At 47.6% G+C, this 22157-nt stretch overlaps 1 protein-coding gene across 7 annotated transcripts in view; it reads right to left on the reverse strand.

Moving 5' to 3' along the window:
• Window positions 1–15205, reverse strand: part of macf1a (microtubule actin crosslinking factor 1a) — a 151021-nt gene extending 135816 nt beyond the window's left edge. For 6 of the 7 annotated variants that reach the window (XM_076139138.1, XM_076139132.1, XM_076139135.1 and 3 more), the window contains exon 1: window positions 14983–15205. In XM_076139138.1, the coding sequence (XP_075995253.1) occupies window positions 14983–15205 (223 nt within the window). Of the gene's footprint in view, window positions 1–8755; window positions 9523–14982 lie in introns of those variants that run through there. The other variant, XM_076139134.1, reaches the window with a different exon arrangement.
• Window positions 15206–22157: the final 6952 nt, after the last annotated feature.

The raw sequence follows: 22157 nt of genomic DNA on the forward strand, positions 1-22157 counted from the left end.
CACTAACCAGCGTCTGCTCTGTTAATGTGTTGTCTTTATCCCTTACAGTCCAGGCTGAAGGCTGAAGGCTGAAGGCTGTGCAGTTTGTTTACATTTTGTCTGGAGAGGTTGCCAGTGTGCATCTCTGCAGAGCCAAGGCTGGAATAATGCTTCCCACCTTGCCTCAAGCTTTATACTTTAAACCATTTAAGGGAAAGTTTCAATAATTCAATACAAACAACTAAGAGATCAACACCAGGATCTTTACTATTGCATCACTGCAGCTGAAGTAAAGAGCAAAGGACTCAAATCTTCAAATCATCAAACTTACACCATGAAAGGATGAAAGCTGATTTTTGTTTCCAAGAGATCTTACTGAGAATATCTGACAGAATTTGGATGCAAGTCCTTGTGACCTAAAAATCTGTCCTGTGCTCTGGAGAGGTGGGAGGAGAGAGAGGAGGGGGGCGTTTGTGCTGACACATAAAAGACAAGAGGCTTAGGGGGAGGAGGGCTGGGACGCTAAAATGCTCCAGCATGAAAAGAAGAAGAAGAAGAAGAAGAACGCTTTAAACACTGTGGGCTGATTGCAGCAATTTCAAGTGAACAGTAGCAGTTAGAGGTTTGTGGGGGCAGGTGCACATTAACTATCACGACCATTATGTGTGTGTGGACCATCGAGACAAAATGATGAGGAAAGATAATAAGTACAGCTGTGTTATATTTCTCTCACAGACAATCAGGCAAACATTCATTCAGAAATCTAATCAAAGGTCACATTGTAGACTAAATTATACATGAAACCCCCCTCTGACTGTGGCACAGTGGTACAGGCCGGGGACCAGAGAGCCATGAGGCAGACGGGTCAGTCCACTGTGAGGGGGGTGTGCTGCCCCCCTGCCCCCCTCAGTGTTGGTGTGGTAAAGTGGATGAATGGGATTAAGTGTTGGCCCTGTTGGGGGGTCTGTCTGTGTGACGCTGCACCAGGATGGAGCAGATTACACACACACACACACAGCCTGCTTTAAAGGGACAAGCCTCACACACACACACACTGATGTACCAGGGGCAGACGGGTAAACACACACACACACACACACACACACACAGAGACTGTATGAAATGAAAGAGAAAAGGAACAAGAGTGGAACAGGCGCAGAGAAATATGCTTAATAAACACACACACACACACGGAGGTGTTTATGCCCACCTGCCTTGGTGTGTGTGTGTGTTTGGTGTGTACCTGCTAAGTGACCCAGATCCAGAGTGTGACCTAGTGTCTCATAGTGAGTGTGCAGTCAGCTGAAGGAAGTGGAGCAGATTAAGAGTCACCCTGCGTCTCTCCGGCCCCGACACTCACAGCCACTCAGCACTTCCTTTCATCTCACGGGAATTAGGAGGTGAGCGTGCGTCCAATCAGACGGGGCGGGCGGTTCACACAGATCTTTAGGGGCCTAGACTTACGTACACAAACACACGATCAATGGCTCATCTCAAACAATGACTAATAACAGGTGATTTCCATGTGCTTGTGATGTTTTTAAGGGCGAGTAGAGGAATCCAGCATGCGTCAGAATCAAACTCCTGACCCTGGTGGTGTTCCATTTCCCCTTGTTAAGTTCTTTACTGGTCTCTTTCTGCTCTCACCTTCAGCCTGTCCACTCTCTCTTTGCTAAGAGCCAGGCAGAACCTTCTCCCTGTTCCTCCTCCTCCTCCTCTCCGTGGTGTCAAACACAGGAGCTGCCTCGGAGCTTTAATAGCTTCCGACATCGCTGAGATTTGTTTCCGATATGTGAAAGATAAGCGTGTAAACAGAGGACAACTGTTCTGAGGGAAAGAAACAAAGCTGCTTTCTTTGTCATCTGATGTCTTGTTGTTGCTGTATTGTTCTCCCTCTCTCTCTCTCACGCTCACTCTCTCTCTCTCTCTCTTCAGCCATTCGATCCCTCACACATCAATCTAGCGGACAGGATGATGGACAGACAGGGAAAGTAGCGGCGGTATAGATTCACCTTCCTCATCCACCTGCAGCGTCGACAAGCAAGGAGGCAATAAAGGAGACGGAGTGGAAAGGTGGCAGACTTCAGGGTTCAGAACAATATCAGACCCTTCTGTCCTGTATAATGGAGATGAACAATGTGAGACAATGTCCAATAAAGAATAGTAATAAAAGGTTTAAGAGTGGAGGGAGCAGCATGAGCATCAGAGGAGAGACGGCTCAACTCACAACACAAAACAAACAAACAGAGAAACATCAGACTCTAATCTCTGAATGAGCAGTTTAGCCTCTAACAAAAGAGTTGAATGTTCAGAGTGAGGAAGAGAGGAAATGAAAACAGGAGAGGACAGGAAGTGCAGGGAGAGGAGGCGAGGAGGAGGAGAGGCTGACAGAATGATGAGGGACAAAGCAGCAAGACCTACTGTCAGAGAATGTGTGTGTGTGTGTGTGTGTGTGTGTGTGTGTGTGTGTGTGTGTGTGTGTGTGTGTGTGTGTGTGTGTGTGTGTGTGTGTGTGTGTGTGTGTGTGTGTGTGTGTTCTTCATTGCAGCAGCATGTAATCAATGCCCTCTGCAGCCCAGCTTCAGTCTCCTATAGTGCTTCTTTACAGCAGCACCCATGATTAATTCATTAACCCTTTCTGGCTCTCATCTTACTTCATCTTGACAGTTCTACTGCATTTTGCAAATACGACGCCCACACACACACACTCACACACACACTCACACACACACACACACACACACAGAAACGTTCTGGTGCAAAACTGTGTGACTCAGAGGTCAGAGCAATGTAAAAATATTATTGATTCAAGTTAAGAGACACACACACACACACACAGTAGGAGCATGCGTGGGATGATTGACAGACATCATTGACCAATTTATATTCAAATAAGTGTATGCACACGCACACACACACACACACACACACACACACACACACACACACACACACACACACACACACACACACACACACACACACACACACACACACACACACACACACACACACACACACACACACACACACACAGTGCTGACAGAGAGGAGAAACATTTCTCTGTTCCTTCGTCACAACAACGCAGCGCTGCAGAAACGCTTAAAAAACATAAAACGGATACACAACCTTCTTTGTGTCTGTGCCCGTCATGAATACAGGCCCTGTGTGTGTGTGACTGAGAGAAGAGGAGGCCACTGTTACTGCACACACACACTCGCACACAAACAGAAACATGCACCAACACACACATTTATACACTGGAGCAAATATTTCACACAGCCTGGCCCTCAGCCGTCGGCACCATTCAACTCAATTTTCTCCTCTGACACACACACACACACACGCGCACACACACACACACACACGCACGCTCACAATGACGCTCATTGATTATTTTCCTCAGAAATCAGCTGGGTGCTGGTTATGCAAGAACCCCCGAGGGATAAAGAGTGCAGAGCTGCTGCTGATGGTGAGGAGGAGGAGGAGGAGGAGGAAGCAGAGTGGGGGAGTGAAGGAGGCTAAAGGAGGGAGGAAAGAGGTAGTGACAGGGCAGATTTACGGCAGGTGAATATGTGGAGAATGCAGGAGACGCACAGAGCCTGAGGGATGAGATTCTGCCTCAGCACTGATTGGTCTCTGTGGGGTTTCCATGGCTGCGTGCTGAGTGCGTCCACTAAGCTTCTAAATGAGGATAAAACTCTGATTGTTGCGCTGATTTGCTCATTTGCCTTTTATCACATTCTATACTTCATTTCTATGGTTTAATGTTACTGCAAACCAAAAATCTCAATCGTCTCTGTCTTGCCTCAGTCCATTGTTTGTTGTTTGGCATTAATGAGGAGCGTTGTGTCCCGGCGGAGGTGACCAGGCTCCTCAGCAGAGCCCAGAGCTGTGTGTGTGTGTGTGTGTGTGTGTGTGTGTGTGTGTGTGTGTGTGTGTGTGTGTGTGTGTGTGTCTGACAGCTCCCCCCGCCCGCCTCCCTCAGCTCTGCAGGCTCTGTAGCTCGGTCAGCGATTGCTTCCCCCTGCCTGCTTGCCTGTGCCGTGCCGCAGCTCTGGCAGCGTTTAGTTTCCCTGCCAACACAGTCAGGTGCTGCTGGAATGAATGTGACCAAACAGGAAGTGGAATGGAAAGACGGGAAAGCGAGGCAGAGAGAGAGAGAGAGGGAGAGAATCAAGAGTAATTGAATGAAGTCTGTGAGAACGTGATGAAAATGTGAGTGAGGCGGACGAGACCAGCAGTGAAGAGGAAAATCAATGCTGACATGAGAAAGAGGAAGATGAGGAGAGTGAGGAGGCAAAATGAAACACAGCAGCTCTGACATCGGTGAGACTCGTATGAACAAAAGCTGCTTCATATGATCACAGATGAAGTCAGAGTGAACATCAGCTGAGGTTTTAACAATATAAATCATGTTTGAGGTTTTGGAATAGTGATGAAATGGAGGAATCTAAGGACATACTTATCAAGAACGTGACTGTTTTACAAACTAACTCAGGCCACGTGCTTACAGAGCTTTGTTTACAATACAGGAGGGATGGTTACATTTCCCTCTTTTCCACAGCTTGCTCCTCTATCAAAGACATCTGAGAGGGAGATGTGGGGGGGGGGGGAGAGAGAGAGAGAGAGGGAGGGAGAGAGAGAGAGAGGAAAGAGGCGAGCTGAGGGAGGAGGGGAGGCTGTGCTGTGATCTTGCGGGCAGAGAGGAGAGCAGCAATAAGGGAGGTGGAGGGGAAAAACTAGGCCACGTGGAAAAATCCAGTTGTAGGGATCTGACTCCAGGACCGACTGACAGCCTGCCTCTCCCTCTCCCTCTCTCTCTCTCTCCCTCTCTCTCTCCTGTGTCCTCATGTTTAGTTGTATCAACATCATTTTCCTACATTCCTCACATTCCCTCCCTCTCCTTCTGGGCTCTTTCGTCCCTTCCGCTCCCTTCTCCCGTGACTCAGGCGGAGGCAGGAAGGCGGGAAACACGACAGATACAGAGAGTTAAAAATGTCACAAAGCCACGCGCTCTAACAGGGGGGGGGGGGGCTTTGTACCTCCAGGCTACGCTAAGACCAAAGGAACCAGGTCCAAACACACTGACAAACACAGCCCGGCGAGACAGGAAGGGGTCGTCCCTTCACTTCCTGTGTTCCAAATGAATGTAGGATGTCAGCAAACACATAACTACAAACCCTTCCTGTCTCTGCCTCTCCCTGTTCAGCGTCTGGACGTGTGAATGTCAATGCTGATTTCATTAGAAGAGAGCATGTGAGCCTCCTGAGCGTGCGTGTGTGTGTGTGTGTGCGTGCGTGCGTGCGTGCGTGCGTGCGTGCGTGCGTGCGTGCGTGCGTGCGTGCGTGCGTGCGTGCGTGCGTGCGTGCGTGCGTGCGTGCGTGCGTGCGTGCGTGCGTGCGTGCGTGCGTGCGTGCGTGCGTGCGTGCGTGCGTGCGTGTGTGTGTGTGGGGATGACTTGCACACTGTAACACATTATCCTGAAGGGCACAAAACAAGTCAAAGAGAATGATTCATCCTCTTCATCGCCACAGATGAGGTTAGAGGTTGAACTAAGGGGAGAATCACAGAGACCCCGTTACCACAGGTTTGTACCGCCGACACACACGAGGACGAAGAGGAGGAAGAGGCGCTAAGCACAGAGGACACTGTGATTCCATTACAACCTGCAAGTGTTAAACCCACTGACCACACACACACACACACACACACACACACACAGGATACAGAAGAGTTAGCTCATGTTACCCGTGGATTAACATTTAAAACTAGAGGGCACTCAGAGAGCACATACCTCCACCAAGGCCGGGCGATTAGAGAGACTCTCACACACACACACACATTTCTCAGGGGTCTATATTTGCGAGATGTACACTTATGGCCGTCACTTCCTGGTCATCCTGTACCTCTGCATGTCATAGTTGTATAGAATAAGTCTATACTGTGTAGCTTCCTGTAAAGTAATGATGATGTCGTTACTTGGATAAACACAGCGTTCATGTTTAAGTTTCTGTTTGTCTCTGAGCAGCTGAACACTTTACTGAGTCACGTCCTCCTGTTTTTCCATATAAGCACCGTCACCATCGCTTTAGATATCCTGTCATTGTTCACACACACACACACACACACACACACACACACACACACACACACACACACACACACACACACACACACACACACACACACACACACACACACACACACACACACACACACACACACACACACACACACACACACACACACACACCTTTGAATGATTTAAGTTGCATCAAATGTCAGGCTCCTGTTTCCGTCAAGTGAAGCCGTAAGCAGGAGGCCAAGTTCACATTTCTCTGCCTATTCTTCCCGGCAACTGCTATAAGTGACCGATACGTGGATGAAAGAGAAGTAAAACCTCACACACACACACCCATACTGTATATATAGTATATATATATAGGATAGTGGTTTATGTTGCCATGTTCACGCCAGCAAAACACAACTGCGGTCCAGGGAAACGGGCAGCAGAATGACAGCAGAGGTCCGATTGTAGCGGCGTGACTCAGTGGAAATGAGAGCGAGCCTATAGGGTTACAGCCTCACTGTGGGGCTGCGGGAGATGAGCTGTCAATGTGTCCGGGAAGCGATCCACATCTGAAAATCCACTTATACACACACAGAAACTAATCAGAGCTCAATACTTCATCCTAAATCTGCTCAACAACACTTGAAAGAGCAGAGAAACCATCTTCTAATCTGTTCAGGTGGTCTGAAGAAGCCATTTATCATGATAGAACATTCCAGCTATTACTTTTAAACTCTTTCAGTAAAACAGAGAGCAGTAAGCACTCGAGTTAGAGAGCTGACTTGACACTAATGGCCTTTCCTGGCTGTTATCTATGGAGATTTGTAATCGGAGCCCGTGTGGAGCAGCGTGAGGGTGAGCCTCAACCAGCTCTTCTTCTTATACATGCTCCTGTATTTCCTCACCTATATCGTGAGAAACGCCCTCTCTAATGTTTTCATCCATCAAAGTTAAGCATCGAGGCTCGACAAATGGACCTTTAACGGGAAACAATATCTTTACTAAGGCTGAGAAATGGACAGATTCACCCAGACTGCACGCCGATGTGTGTGTGTAAAGAGGTCTGCTGCCTTCCAATGAAGTTCATCACCGTTTCCTGGTACTTCTATGGGCAACACGTTTGGACTTATTCTGACATCAACCAAGCTCCTGAGCACAGACACACATCCATACAACTCTCTGTATCCACAAACACACACACACCTGACACAGACAGCTTTTACTTTAACCCACATGAGAGGGATTTACAACAAAGTCAGAGCCACAACTTTAAATAAGAAATCACAGGGAGAAATGTAAGTCCATTCAGTGACCTCTTGTGTTATTAACGTCTGGCTCAGCAGTGTGTGAAGTGTCCTACTGCAGTAAAGATCGTTTCATCTGGGGCTCTGGACCTTTGTCTAATATGTGGGCCAAGACACTTTGCTTACAAGTTATATTCTAGATACATCCAAGCAGCTGATGGTGATCCAGTACGGAATTCCCCGAATGTTTTACACTTTATAGGATGGAGAGCATGTTCCAGGGCCTGGAAGCAATAGGTTGCCATAGCAATGATGCTACAAACTCACTGAAAGGATCTCCCAGAGGGCTTTTTCCTCTGAAGGCTTGTTGTTGAGAAAGTGAATGTTGGAGGATGAAAGAACTGCTGATTATATGAACCCCCTCTCTCTAAACCACACACACACTTTTGGCAACGCTCACAGGCAAACACATGAACCCAAAGGAGTTTCATTACAATAATCAATAATTAAAAGCCACCTCCTTTTCATCAGGGCCAGCCTCACAGATGTGACCTGAGACTGAGGCTGTCTACACCCCCATCCTACACACACACACACACACACACACACACACACACACACACACACACACACACACACACACACACACACACACACACACACACACACACACACACGCACACACACACACACACACACACACACACACACACACACCGCCCCTCCCAACCATAGTCAATTTCAGCAGAGGCATTCATTTTTAAAGCACCCGGGGTCACAAGGATTAAACAACAGCAAGACTCAGTGCTGCAGGGGGTAACAATAAGAGAGTGAGACAGGAAGGCAGCACCCAAACAAGCACGGCCATGTTTTCACCCTAATGTGACAAACTGAACCTTTCCTCTGCCCACACAGCAGCTGCTTTGGTATTTACAGGCCAAACAGCAGAGCTAGGGTGAAATATGAGGCCATGTGGGGAACATTCCCTCACGCCGGCATGCAGGCCGACTTCATAAAGCAGCTTCCTCTGAGGTGAGCCGTCCCACAGGCCAGATGATCACCATGTGAGCCTGCTATGTGTGTGTGTGTGTGCAGTATATATGCAATTACACAGAGGCACACAGCGGCACACAGATGCAGGTGGAATATTTGGCAGGACGAGAGACTTGACTGTTTATACAAAATGATGAAACGACAATGAAACAATGAAACAATTGAGATTGTGAAGCGAGCAGGTTGGCTCTCTGTGCCAAGATCAACTCTCACCTTCAAACAAACCGAGAACCAACCTCCTTTGATCTCATTCGTGGGAAAAACCATTAATGTCCCTATGGGAACTCATGATCATGTCTCCTTCCATCACTAGCATCACATCAGGTCTACTGTGCCTCCTGTGTTCTTGGTAAAGATCCAAACATTCCTCTAACACCTCCATAGGTTTGCTATCTCGTCTCCATACCTTTGTATCTCTCCAGCACATCTTCGTACGCCTGGGCGAACTCCTTCTCCTGAGAGTGGTTGGTCGGCAGCAGACCCGGTATGAATCCCGCCATGGTGGCTCTGCACGCCGGCCTGAAGGCACACAGGGGTCGGCCTACAGACTACCGCAGTGACCCGCTCCGCTCTGAGCGTCAAGCCCGGGCAGGATGCGGCGCGTCCCGCTCTCTCTTCCCGGCGTCCAATTCGACACCAGCCGGTGTGGCACTAATGGACCCGGCGCAGTGTGTGAGCCCGGTAGCTCACTAAGCGGCGTAAAAAAACGGGGGAAAGCGTCACAGTTAGCTTTTGAGTATTTATAAAGACATTTAAGACGAGTTATCCTGCTACTTATCCAGCTACGGTTACATAAACGTTATCTATCCATTATCGCCGAGTGTGTATGTGTGTGCGCGGGTACACACGGTCCCGGGCGCATCGCTCGGTGTGTCGTCTCCGGTCAGTCCCGCTCCTAATATCGGCGTCCACCCGGCGATTGCTGCCTTTTTTTTGTATCCTGAAGGAGAGGGAGGGTGTCTAGGCTGCGCAGCCCAGCTGAGAGGGGGTAGGTAGTGTGTGTGTCGGTTTCCGTTCCCAACGCAGCGGAGCTCAGACGGAAAGCGTCTCGGGGCTGGAGCTTCCTATCCCGGCTTGTGTCGGCGTCCTGCGGATCCGGGGCAAAGCCGCCTGACTCCTCAGCACGCTTCCCAGCCGTAATGGCCGCTTCTTTTCTGGGCTTTGCGGTCGCCGCCGTGTGCGTCTGTCTCTCCCTCTGCTGCTCAGGTTTCTCCTCTCTCCCGGCCGCGGCTGCCTTCCATCCCTCTCTACCGGCCACGCCAGGAAGCTCCGCCAGAGGAAATTCAAGTGCCGGGTAGTCAGGACAATATGGCAGGCAGTGGAAAATGAAGCTACACCGCCCCCTGGTGGTCATAAGGCGAGGCCACACCCGACTACTGCCCTAACATTCACCTGCCGAGGCTGCAGCAAGAAACTGGGCCAGAATAAATCCGATTCGAAACCAAGACAAATAAATGACGACATACAGACCTATGAATGTGTCTTTGCTGCAGATCCACAATGACTGTATGCAGAGAAACGCAATGATTGGCTCACTTTAAGTCACAGGAACATATAGATATATAAAGTATGTTCACTTCCTCAATGTGGAACCTGCAAGTTGCTGAAATGGAAATCCTCCTTTCAGACAAAAAACACATTCCATTTAGTCAATTACATAGTTAGGTTTCTAAAGCCTTCAGGCCTTTCACACTGAAACATAATCTGTAGATGTAAGAGGATCAGGCCAGCGGAGGAACAACAGTCTGCTCATCCTGAGACACAGAGGTGTGCCACGCATGAGGAAGAACATGGGAGGCAAGGGTGAAATATGATGAGGGGTATGTGTGGGTGTGTGTGTGTGTGTGCTCATGTGTGTGCTTGTTTGCCTGTGTGTCAGTCTTCCTTTGCGCCAATGCTCATCTCATCTTTCCCTAATCGACTGGTCATGTCTGCACAGCCTGTAAGTGCTCACATGTGTGTATGTATGCATATATAATGCTGGTGGTCTTTATGTGCTTGGATACCTTCAACTGTAACAGATCTCTCTCTCTCTCACACACACACACACACACACACACACACACACACACACACACACACACACACACACGCACACACACACACACACATCAATAACATGGTGATATTAATTTCATTGCCACACATAAGTAAGACAGCCTGAAACAGATATGGACGGGATTCTGGATCACTTTTTGGGACCAATCAGGAAGTGGCTGCTTTCTGGATATGGTGCACGGTGGCTCAGGCTACAGGCTGAGGTAAACACTGATTAGACCTCAGGAAGCCTTTCGGATGGATGACCAAACCTCTTCAAGCTCTACTTTCAATTCCAGCAATAGCCCTTGACCCTGTTTACCTGGAGGACTGAGCTGAGCCTCCACAGAGGAAAATGGGAAAACATCTAAAGTGAAGGGAGCGGTGAAGGATTTGGGTCAACATGGTACAGAACTTTCTTCTTTTCATATATCTACTGCTCTGTTTGTGTGTCTTCATCCACACTCCAATGAATATGTAGACAGACGCCTTGACATTCCAAAATCTATGTTCTACAAGCATGAACAGAGAGAGAGAGAGAGAGAGAGAGAGAGAGAGAGAGAGAGAGAGAGAGTCAGTCTTGTTTCAAAGCAGGTAACTGTTTTCATGATAAACATTTTACCTGACTCTGTACCCCCATCTAGTGGTGAAGGTGCAGTATGGCCTGTAAACTGTGAGCAACCTCTCTTACTTGTTTTACTTCCTTTCTTTCCTGTTCTTCTTATTCTCCATATGTCCTTTCATTGTCATAGAAGTTTGTCTGATCCTCATTACATTAAGCATCATGTGTGACTGTAAGTGTGTCTGTAAGTGTAAATGTGTTCCTCCTCTATCTTCACCTCTTACTGTGCTTTATGTGTAAGCAGACATGCCTGACTGTGTGTATGAGCAGTGTGTGTCTGTGTTTGCCCATTTGTATGTGTGTGTGTTATGTGTGTGTGCGTGTGTGCTCCTCACTGAGTCCAGCTGCACACTGAACACACCCCCTGAGCTACAAGGACACACAGTCCTCCACATGTGGACCTGACCGCCACATCAGCTGAGCTCAAATCCCTCCTGAACTCCAGCTGTAAAACAAGACCTTCTCCTCAGAACAGAAACACTTAACACACACACACACACACATGTGACCCGTCTGTGCCCTGCCAACACATGCACCTCTACTACTGCTGGCAGCATGTCAATCTATAAGAAGCTGAAGCTAATGTGATCCTATTTGTGTTCCAGGAGCCGTCATGTGGCCTGAGAGTCATAAGACAACAGGAGACTAAGATCCAATCTATTGTGAGCGATTGTGACATTTCAACAGATGAACACAAACAGAGCCAGTCAGTCTTCCTACCAACCGCTCTCTGCTCTATTGAGTTAAAATGGATCTGTGACTTTGATCTGTTGACATTTCTGCAGTAAATTCTGTGACAATCTGAAACAGAAACACATCGTCAACGTCACCAAACTCATTCTGATATATTTTTGAAATGAAATTCAGTTTTGCCAGTGTCTTGATATCCTTTAGTGAAGTTTGATCTCAGGTCCTCTCAGTTTGTTTCATTTAATACTCAATACAATATAATCAACTTAACATCAATCCTAATGAGATTCCTATTAGCTCCTCCCCTCCTTCTCTTTCTCTTTATTCTGCCTCTCTGTCTTCACATCCGTCCCTTAATCTCTCCTTTCTCCCTCCCTGCTCTCCCCTCTTCTCTGTTTTATGACCTCCATTATAGAAGTCATCATCTCTTCCCCCTGCACCTCCTCCTCCTCTTTGAACCTTGACCTCCTTTCACTCCTCTCATCTCCCCCTAACCCCCCCTCCCTGCTTTCTTTCTCTTTTCCTTCTTCATTACCTTTAGCACATAGAGTTGTTCATTCACTCTTCTCTCTCCATTCCTTTACAAACTCGACCCTTTTTTCCCCCTCCAAATTAAGATTCTGTCACTCTCTCTCTCTCTCTCTCTCTCCCTCTCCCCTACTGTTTCTCTATTTGTTTTTCTTCCCTTTTATATCCTGTGTCAGTTTCTCTCCCCCCCTCCTCCCAGACGCCATTGCTTCTCCTCGTCTGGTATAACCATAGAGACGGAGGAGACCACGTCACCACGGCAACGGGGTAATAGCCGGGGCCTGAACCGAGGCGTCTATTCAGCTGCCTGCAGAGATATGGAGGAGGGAGCGAGGGAGGGAGGGAGAGTGGAGGCAGGCAGGGTGGAGGACAGCTAAGTTACATGCAGGCACAGTCACCCGGGGTCCTGATGTGCACGCACATTACTCATCAGTGCTGCAGTGTTGCACATACGTAGACACACACACACATGCACACACAGATGTAAAGCATCACACACACCTAATGTATCGTTATTATCCAGTTTGGTTGCTTTTTGGTTGCAGCTGAGGATTTTATTTTGAAATGATCTTGCTTTTTGTCTTACTCATCTGCATAGATTTACATATTTTTGTGTGTGTGTGTGTGTGTGTCACTTCCCCTCTCCTTTCTGACGCAGAGCTGAAAGCATATGCATATCACCACAGCTACACCTCCACACACACACACACATCCATATCTGTGTCAGCTCAGCTCAGCCTCCTCTCTGCAACCAGATCTTACAGAAATCACTCCGAGCTGTAAATGTTTACTTTATTTTTTCCAATTCTAAGAGGGAAACACACGAATGCTGTCGTTCACGTAGAGAGAATAAAAAGCTGCTGTTGGGGTTTTCATTGACATTCATGCTGAGCCAGCGAGTGGAGCGCTCCAGGGTGGTTGAGCGCCACAGTAGGCTCTCTTTACTCGCCTCCATCTTGGGAGGAATCACCAGTGAACCCTCTCCCTTGCATTTCTGTGCCATCTTTAGAACAAACAAGACTCTCTGGTTGTTGTGACTGCACTGTAAATCCTAATGCATTCATATTCAACATTCCAGCCTCAGCCTGAATGGAATGGAGGTCGGTGTAAACACATGGTCTATATTATGTTAAATCTCATCATGACAATAGCCTTTATGGGTGAACGAGCAGAGGCCACGCCTGGAAAAGTCTGGGTGTTACCAGAAACCTCAGCTTGTGTTGTGGCACTTTATGTTTACAGAACTGCTCTGCTTTACGCCTCCAAGAGTCCAGAGAGAGGAAGAAAAGCCTTTAGGAATCTGTGAGAGGAGCCATCAATGTGACTGGTTTAGAGAGAACAAGGCTCACAGTGAGTTACAAACAGCAAAAGGTTTCCAAAAGGTTTCTAAAAACAGCCTGAGAGGAAACTTTACACAGAAGAAGAAGAAGAGGAGAACTGTTAGGTTTGTGAACTCAGCAGGTTCTGACGTCGACTCCGTCACGACCTGCTGCCTTAAATCCAAACAATCTCCAGACAAACAAGTTTGCTGCGCTGACTCAGACTGAAGGTTTGAGCCAGGACACCTCCCCGTCTCACTCTCTTTCTCACTCTCTGTCTCACTCTCTGTCTCGCCCTGTCGCTCACCCATGCTTTCATCATTTCAAAATCTTATTTTCTGTCACAGTTTCAGACCTGTCAGCAGCCATGACTTTATCAATCATCTCACAAACAAGACTGAATTAATTAATTGTAAGGGTATTAGATCCACCAACACACGTAAACCTTTCTGTCTCTCTGTCTCTCTCTCTCTCGCCCCTAAACGCACACACACACACACACACACACACGCACACACGCACAGACGCACACACACACACACACACATACACACACACACACACACGAGAGAGAGTCCTGTATAATCTGCATCTCAGTGATTGATGCATTCAGGCTCATTTTGCTATTCCATTCACTCTTCAGCCACTTTAGTCTTTAGTCAGAGGAAGCAGCAGCCGAGGCCGTCCTTCCTTCCACTTACATGCATTTATGTGATAAAAGCCTGAAATCCTGAACGCAGCACAATGATGATGCGATGTTTGAGTGGAAATGATGAGGATAAGAGATGCAGCACTTTTATCAGGATGTACATTAAGTCTTCATCTCCTAAAGCTCTTAATGTGTTCCTAGTGTCTCCTTACTGGAGCAGAGGAACCTCCACTACAGGCAAGGACCGCCTACACCCCCCCACACACACCCCACACACACCCCATTATCTGTTAGATGACTAAGAGAGAGACCTTCAAAAGAGCAGAGACGTCCATGTGGCAGGAGAGAAGAGAGGAGGCGTGAGACACACTTGCTAACCCTGACCTCTGACCTTAGACCCATGCAAGCATTAAAAACAGTGTTGCCTCTTCTCTTATTAACATTACCATTTCCATAACAACCAAAATAGGAATGTATGTGCATTTTGTATAGAACTACTATAAACTGATATGTTGTGTATTTATCAGATCTCTTAGACCTGAAATGCTTTTAACACACTGAAAAAAACACCATAGCAACAATCTAGCAACAACCCTGAATACCATAGCAAGCACCCTAGCAACCACTCTGAACACTACAGCAACAACCTACTTCTTCTTAGCAACTAACCGACAACTAACCGACTATGATAACCACCAAGCAAACACCCAGCAGCTGAAGTTTAAGCCTCAAACAGAAGCCTTCTCTATCATCAGTTGCTTCATACTTGGGTCCCCTCTGAATCGTACCTGCTACACGGACCACCGCCCTCTCTGCCGGGTCGAGCACAGAGTCCTGGCTCTTCCTCTTCCTCCTCTCGTGCTTGGACAGGTTCCATGGCAACGTGTCTCCGCGTGGCCCCTGGGGTCCTGCGGGGCACGGGGACAGAGACCCCCCTGAGCGCTCACTACGGAAGGACCGCTCACTGATACAGGAGCGCTCGCTCAGCGTGTCGTCATCTGAAGACTCCATTGCTGGTGGAGGCCTGCAGGGAGGAGAAGAGTGAGGAAGAGGAAGGGAGGAGAAGAGGGGACGAAGGAGAGGAGCGTTAGAAAAAGTGGAGACATTGTATAATTCATGGCTGGCATGCAGTGATTGCGGGGGGCTCATGAATGATGCAGCACTTCATGTAGTGACTGAAAGTTGCCTTGGTAACAAAAGCATAGTAAAGTAACCATAGTGACTGGGAAGAATAAACAACTAGGTTAAACCGATCATCATGTCTAGACAACGGTTAAAGAATCTGAAGAGGATGGAGGAAGAAGAAAAGAAGAAGATGAGACACAGCACACACAGGTCTGCTGACTGACTGACTGACTGACTGACACAAACAACAGCCTGTATTCATGAACATAACAGATACTAATAGTATAATAATAATATGTAATCTTACATCATATTCATAATAGCAATATAATAATAGAATGACATGAATATGGTTGCTTTGAAAAGATATGCTGATGATGCGGTTGATGACATAACAAAGATAACATTGCTTAAATGTGGGATGGTACTAAAGTAGAGAGAGAGAGAGAGAGAGAGAGAGAGAGAGAGATGGGATTTCAGTGATGTTTCTATTTTTAAAGAATCGTCAATATCCAGGTGAGACAATTGAAAGCAGTTTCATCTTTCTTCCTTTTCCCTCTCTCAGCCTTCCTTCTTTCTCTCCCTGTACTTCTCTCATCTCGTTTTCCTTCCTAGTTAAATTGTGGTAACGTGACACTCAAACTCTTCATCTCTGTAAACTGAGCTCTGGTTTATACACATAACTGTGCAACCTCATTAAAGAGGAGAAAATAAAGAACAGTTGCTGCATACACACACATCTGAGGTGTGTGTGTGTGTGTGTGTGTGAGGGTGTGGGTATGCGTCTGTAGCCTGCGGTGAACTGATGCTGGTCTGATTCAGCGCAGCAGAGATCAATAACTCAAACCTAAGCACATCACTGTCCTGTGAGAATACACCGAGTCCAATCAGCTGATATATATACAGCACCTCAAGCAGTTTAGCAAGTGTGTGTGTGTGTGTGTGTGTGTGTGTGTGTGTGTGTGTGTGTGTGTGCGTCTGAACCCATCTCACAATTCATCCATGTCTGATAGTTTCTATTGTTCTCAGTGTACTGAACAATAACAATAAATGAATATCCTTTCAAATATAGAACGTTTCAAGATATAAGCTGAATGAAACAATAATTTAATCTTTATTCTCATACAGAATGACACATATATGTAATCATATTAACTTATCTGTTTGTTAAACCTTGGGATTGTGTACATTGTCTGCAATTATACAGATTGTTAATCCTCTCACATGATGTCATCACTTATGCGTTGCAGCTGATGGAGAAGTTACACAGAATGGAAATGGATTATTGCTCTAAAGCCATGGAAGCATCTTTTAGGTTTCTCTTGTATGCCAACAACATCAAATACAATCATAAAAAGGACGACACTGACTTGACAGCGATACACACATCCTCCACTCTGTGACCCAGTGTGTGTGTGTGTGTGTGTGTGTGTGTTTCACAATGCCCCACATTTCTAATTTCTCCCTTGGACCAGCTCCACTCGTAAACTTTGTGCTCACTGACCGACTTGCCGGCCTGCCAAAGAGTCTAACAGCAAATCTGTCTTTGTGTAAAGTATCCAGAGTGTGCAGTCTAAACTGTCAGGGCCTGTGAGGCGGCAACACCGGGAATGTTTCAGTGAAGCCGGCCGGTACGATCTCATACTGGGATTTCCATCTGTGTTACTACTGCCAAGAAACCCCTCCTCCTGGCCCCTGGCTAGACCGCTGGCAAACCCCACTTCCTGAATCCCTGTCTCCACGGCAACGCTGCTAGGAAGAGGTTAAAGCCTTCCCAGAATTCTCTGCGGTTTGCTGGTGTGTGGAGTGTGTGTGTGCGTGTTTCTCCTCTTTCTGTGTGACTCTGCGTGTACGAGTGTGTGTCTCACAGTCCTAGTTTTAATCTTGCTGTTTCTGCACACACGTGTTTGTGTATGTGTATGTGTATGTGTATATGTGTGTGCGTGTGTGTGTGCGTATGTGTGTGTATCATCAGTCCGTTTCCCTGCTGTTTGCTGACACCGAGTTGGTTCCTCTGCAACTAGCGGTTTTATAAATAGATCCAGAATGGGAGCTTCAAAGCCGAGCTGTGTCATTACAGCACTTTGAAGGGAAACAAGATGTTTTAAAGACTGGAACAAGTGGAAAGACAGGAGAGGGAGAGTGAAGAAGACTGAGATCATCTTCCTCTCTCCTCACAACCACCTCACTCATCTTTATCAACACGTATCCTCACAGATTCACACACAGATATAAATATGATATAAACTTCCATTAACAGATAGCATTCCCTACATAAATGAAGCCATGCAAGGATGTGATCAATGATGTCATCCTACTGTCTTCTAGGAATCTAACTATACACCTTCTGTACTATGGAGGTCAAACACAGACCGTGTGTGTGTGTGTCAGCTTTTCCTGACTCAAACGTAGGAAAATCTCAAAAGTGGGAAAAACAGGTTCAACAGGTCCCTGTGGAATTATCATATTATTACACACACACACACACTCACTCCACAAATATAGACACAAGGTTGTTGACTCTGTCTTGAGTACATTTTACTGCTAAAGTGTCACTTTTCCTGAAGTAGAATTTGAATGCAGGGTGTTTACTTTAAATAGAGTTCTAGTGTTGTGTGAGTGTGTGAGTAAGAACTGTTCCACCACTGTTACTATGGGAAACTGCTACATTTTAAGGACAGGCAAGGAAGCTATATAACTGTGCACATACACACACACACACACACACACACACACACAGGTCCTTGCAGGGTTCTTGGCTCCTGCCTCTTCCTGTGACAGCGAGCAGCAGCTCATGCAGAGACTCTGGATGCTTGACTGGCCTGATTTATAACTCACAAGCAGAATTTGCATGGACCAGGGCTGTTCCCACCACTAAGCCCCAGCAGTGTGTGTGTGTGTGTGTGTGTGTGTGTGTGTGTGTGTGTGTGTGTGTGTGTGTGTGTGTGTGTGTGTGTGTGTGTGTGTGTGTGTGTGTGTGTGTGGCAGGAATCAACAAGAGGGAAAACAAAAACAGAAAGGAGACTTATTGGTAGCAGTTAAGAGTCCAAGCAACTGGGCGAGAGACAGGAAGAGAGAAGAAAAACAAGAAGGGACACAGGGAGGAGAAACGGACTTTTTGCAGAATAACTGCCAGTGAGAGCCTCTGTGTCATTCCAGGCCAGCATTCCAGAACTCTCTGCCCCATTAACAGCTGCTGTCACCGACTCTCACTGACATTCATACTAAACAGACTGACAACGTGTAGAGACATCTGTAACACACCACTTACTGAGCAGAACACACACCTGGTTTACCTGTTACCACTTCCTCTTTAACAATCAGATCTTCTTCTTATCTTTACTGCTTTGGTCCTGTTGTACTGTCCTCTACACTTTACTGTATAGAACTTTATGTTAAAGGCCAACTTGTTGCATTGCTCATTAAAAGTGTGTGTGAATGAGTGTGTACAGCTGCGGCCCCCATCATGATGAGTAATGCCTACACACTAAGGGGAGAAATGAATGACTAGACCTCTCCTCACACACACACACACACACACACACACACAGATAAACAGATAAAGCATGGGCGGTTGATTAATATACACACACATTCTGTCTGTCTGGCCAAGAATACTACGACTCGTACTGAGCATTACAGGGAAGCTGAAGGGGGGAGAGAGAGAGAGAGAGAGAGTGAGAGAGAGAGAGAGAGAGAGAGAGAAATGTGGCGTCATGAAAAGTGACGATGAGCAAATAAAGGTGTGATGAGAAAGAGAAGGAGGACAAGGAGGGAAAGAGCAGAGCAGTCAGAGAGGCAATGATGCAGCTTTAACAAGAATCATGTGTGATCATATGGTGGTGTGGACACTTGCACACACATACACACACACTCATATAGATCAATACTGACCACTAAGGAGCTTTATTGATAAACTGCATAACAGACGATGTGACGATAGCAGATAATCTCTCTGTCCCTGTTTCTGTCTCTCTGTCTCTCTGTCTCTCTCCCTGTCCCTGTCTCTGTCTCTGTCTCTGTCTCTCTGTCTCTCTGTCTCTCTGTCTCTCTGTCTCAGTCTCTGTCTCTGTCTCAGTCTCTGTCTCTGTCTCTGTCCCTGTCTCTGTCCCTGTCTCTGTCTCTGTCTCTGTCCCTGTCTCTGTCCCTGTTCCTGTCTCTGTCCCTGTCTCTGTCCCTGTCCCTGTCTCTGTCTCTGTCTCTGTCCCTGTCTCTGTCTCTGTCCCTGTCTCTGTCTCTGTCCCTGTCTCTGTCTCTGTCTCTGCTTCTGTCTCTGTCTCTGTCTCTGTCCCTGTCTCTGTCTCTGTCTCTGTCTCTGTCTCTGTCCCACGCCATGTTAAGAAGCTCTCTGCATACCAAACAGCAGAGGGGACACCAATCCAATTCAGACAGTTGGCTGGACCGACAGAAACACTGACACACACACACAAACACACACACACACAGAGAGGGAGGTGAAGGTGCCAGTGGATCTCTCATCATTTTAAATACAATGTCAGTTTCTGGGCCAGAGTGAGGTTATTAAATGATGTTTATGATGATGTTACATTGCCAATATGCAACATAATGTGTTGATGCTCCCTTCCACTATAACTGAAGAGTGTGTGGCCACATCAGAAGAGTGAAAGGAAGGAGTGATAATGCAATCAGATTTCAGCAAATAGTAGTGATGGATGCACAGTTTGTGTCTCCCTTCCGATTCTGGCTGAATGGAATAGTCGTCTACTAGATGGAGGTCCAACATAAGGCCGGAGGGAGACGGGAGTGTGTTTGACCATCTGGCACAAAGCGGCAGGGGAGCAGCTGAATCTTGATGTGTTTTTCTGTTCCTCTCTTGGCTCCACCTCACATTATATCACTGAGCTTTCACACACACACACACACACACAGACAGACACACAGAGAGACAGGGAGCCTACGGTGATGGGGCTCTTGGGGCTTCACCCTAACCTGAAACAGGGTGGAGGTAGTGGTGATGGAGGAGCTGCTGCTGGTGTTTAGAGGTTATTAGTTGTGGTAAAGGCACAGATCAATGAAAGCATTCCCTCCCCAGCGTGTGTCTGTGTGTGTTGCTGCACATTGAATCCAGTTTGAATGCAGCTGCGTGTCATGTCGACGGTTTTGCATGCATGCCTCTCTCTCTCTCTCTCTCTCCCTCTCTCTCTCTCTCTCTCTCTGTCTCTTTCTCTCTCTCCCTCTCTCTCTCTGGTCAGTGTGTGTTTGATGTGAAGGGGAATGTGTTTGCATGAATGGACATCAGACATGGCGAGGAGAGGAGAGGCTGTGCGTGCAGGCGGACAGACTACAAGCGAGCACGGGGCTCTTTGTGTCCAGCAAATGATTACATTCGTCTATTTATCCATGCACAATCTGAGTCTGTCATCAGTGGAGAGACAGCTACTGCTCTCTCACTCTCTCCACAACCCACAGAACCTCTCAGGCTGTGTGCTGTGTGTCCTCCACAGAGCCCAGCCCTCCCTACCTCCCTCCCTGCCTCCCTCCCTCCAGCACAGCACTGGGATCACCAGCAGTGTGCTTACAAACGGGGCAGTAAGAGAGATTATTATAGCAGTAACACAAACCGGACATGTATCTAATGAGTGTCAGCCTCTGATCAACAAGCCTCTGCACTCATTCCCTCATTAGATGAAGCTAGTCTGGCTGATGGAGATATGCCTGGTGGCTCTAAGGTCCATCTGGGACTCGTGCTGTTGATTTACTCTCCACAGTTCATCATAATAGAGATGATAAAGATGATAGGCTCTAATAATGCTCATCTGAACGCGTCAGGATGGAGGTGGAACCCCGTCTGTGTGTGTGTGTGTGTGTGTGTGTGTGTGTGTGTGTGTGTGTGTGTGAGCTCCGGAGCCGCTTACCTTCACCGGGCAGCAGCGGTCCTGGAGTCCGAGCGCAGAGCGAGGGAGGCCGGGGATGCTGCTGCCGCCGCCGCCGCCGCCGCTCGTGTCCGTCTGTTGGAAGAGGGGATGAAGGGATGAATGGACGGACCGACGGAAGGACGGACTGCGTGTTTTCACTCGGCTGACCGGCTCCGTAATGTTCCAACCCGCTTCCTCCCAAAACGCGATCGCAGCCGGTGGGAGTGAGGCAGGCAACGTGATCCTGAGTGGTAATGGCTGTCCTAGTCCTCCTCCTCCTCCTCTTCCTCTCCTCCTCTCCTCTCTGTCTTCTTCTCGCCTTCAACCCCCCACCAGCCCTCCGCGCCGGGTCCAACACACACTCGCACACACTCGATCCCTCTCTCTCTCTCTTTCTCTCGCTCTTCAATAGGCTGTGCTCACGGCTCCTACTCTTAACCCATGTCCATTCAGTGTGTTAAGTGTCGCGGAAATTCAGATTTTGGGTTGTACCCCTGCGTCATCATTGGCTCAGCAGCAGCACCACCACCAAACCACGATCTACACACACACACACACACACACACACACACAGGGAAAGGGAAAGGAAGGGTGTACGCGTGGGCATTTGTACTCATTCACACACATTTCGGTACAGGAGGCAGTGAAACCTCTGCTCTCTGCTTTTACATCATATGGCACAGTATTAATCTGGGATTTCATAATCCCGCCCTTCATGACACACAAACACCACCGCCCCCATCCTCCTCCTCCTCCTCCTCCTCTTCAAACAGCTGGAGGAAGAGAAGCTCAAAAAGTAATTGATTACAGCTGGAGAGAGGAGAAGAAGAAGAAGGAGAAACGTTTTGTTTGGCCTCATGCTTTCCTCATGGGTTTAGGTTTGTGCTGACCTCCTCAAGCCCTGGACTATGATAACAACCAGGGGTCCCAGACCACGAGGACCCGGAGAGATCAGGCATTCT

The sequence above is a fragment of the Genypterus blacodes genome, unplaced genomic scaffold, assembly GCF_046128005.1.
Source record: "Genypterus blacodes isolate CSIRO-AG114 ecotype Tasmania unplaced genomic scaffold, CSIRO-AGI_Gbla_v1 ptg000438l_1, whole genome shotgun sequence".
NCBI lineage: Eukaryota > Metazoa > Chordata > Actinopteri > Ophidiiformes > Ophidiidae > Genypterus > Genypterus blacodes.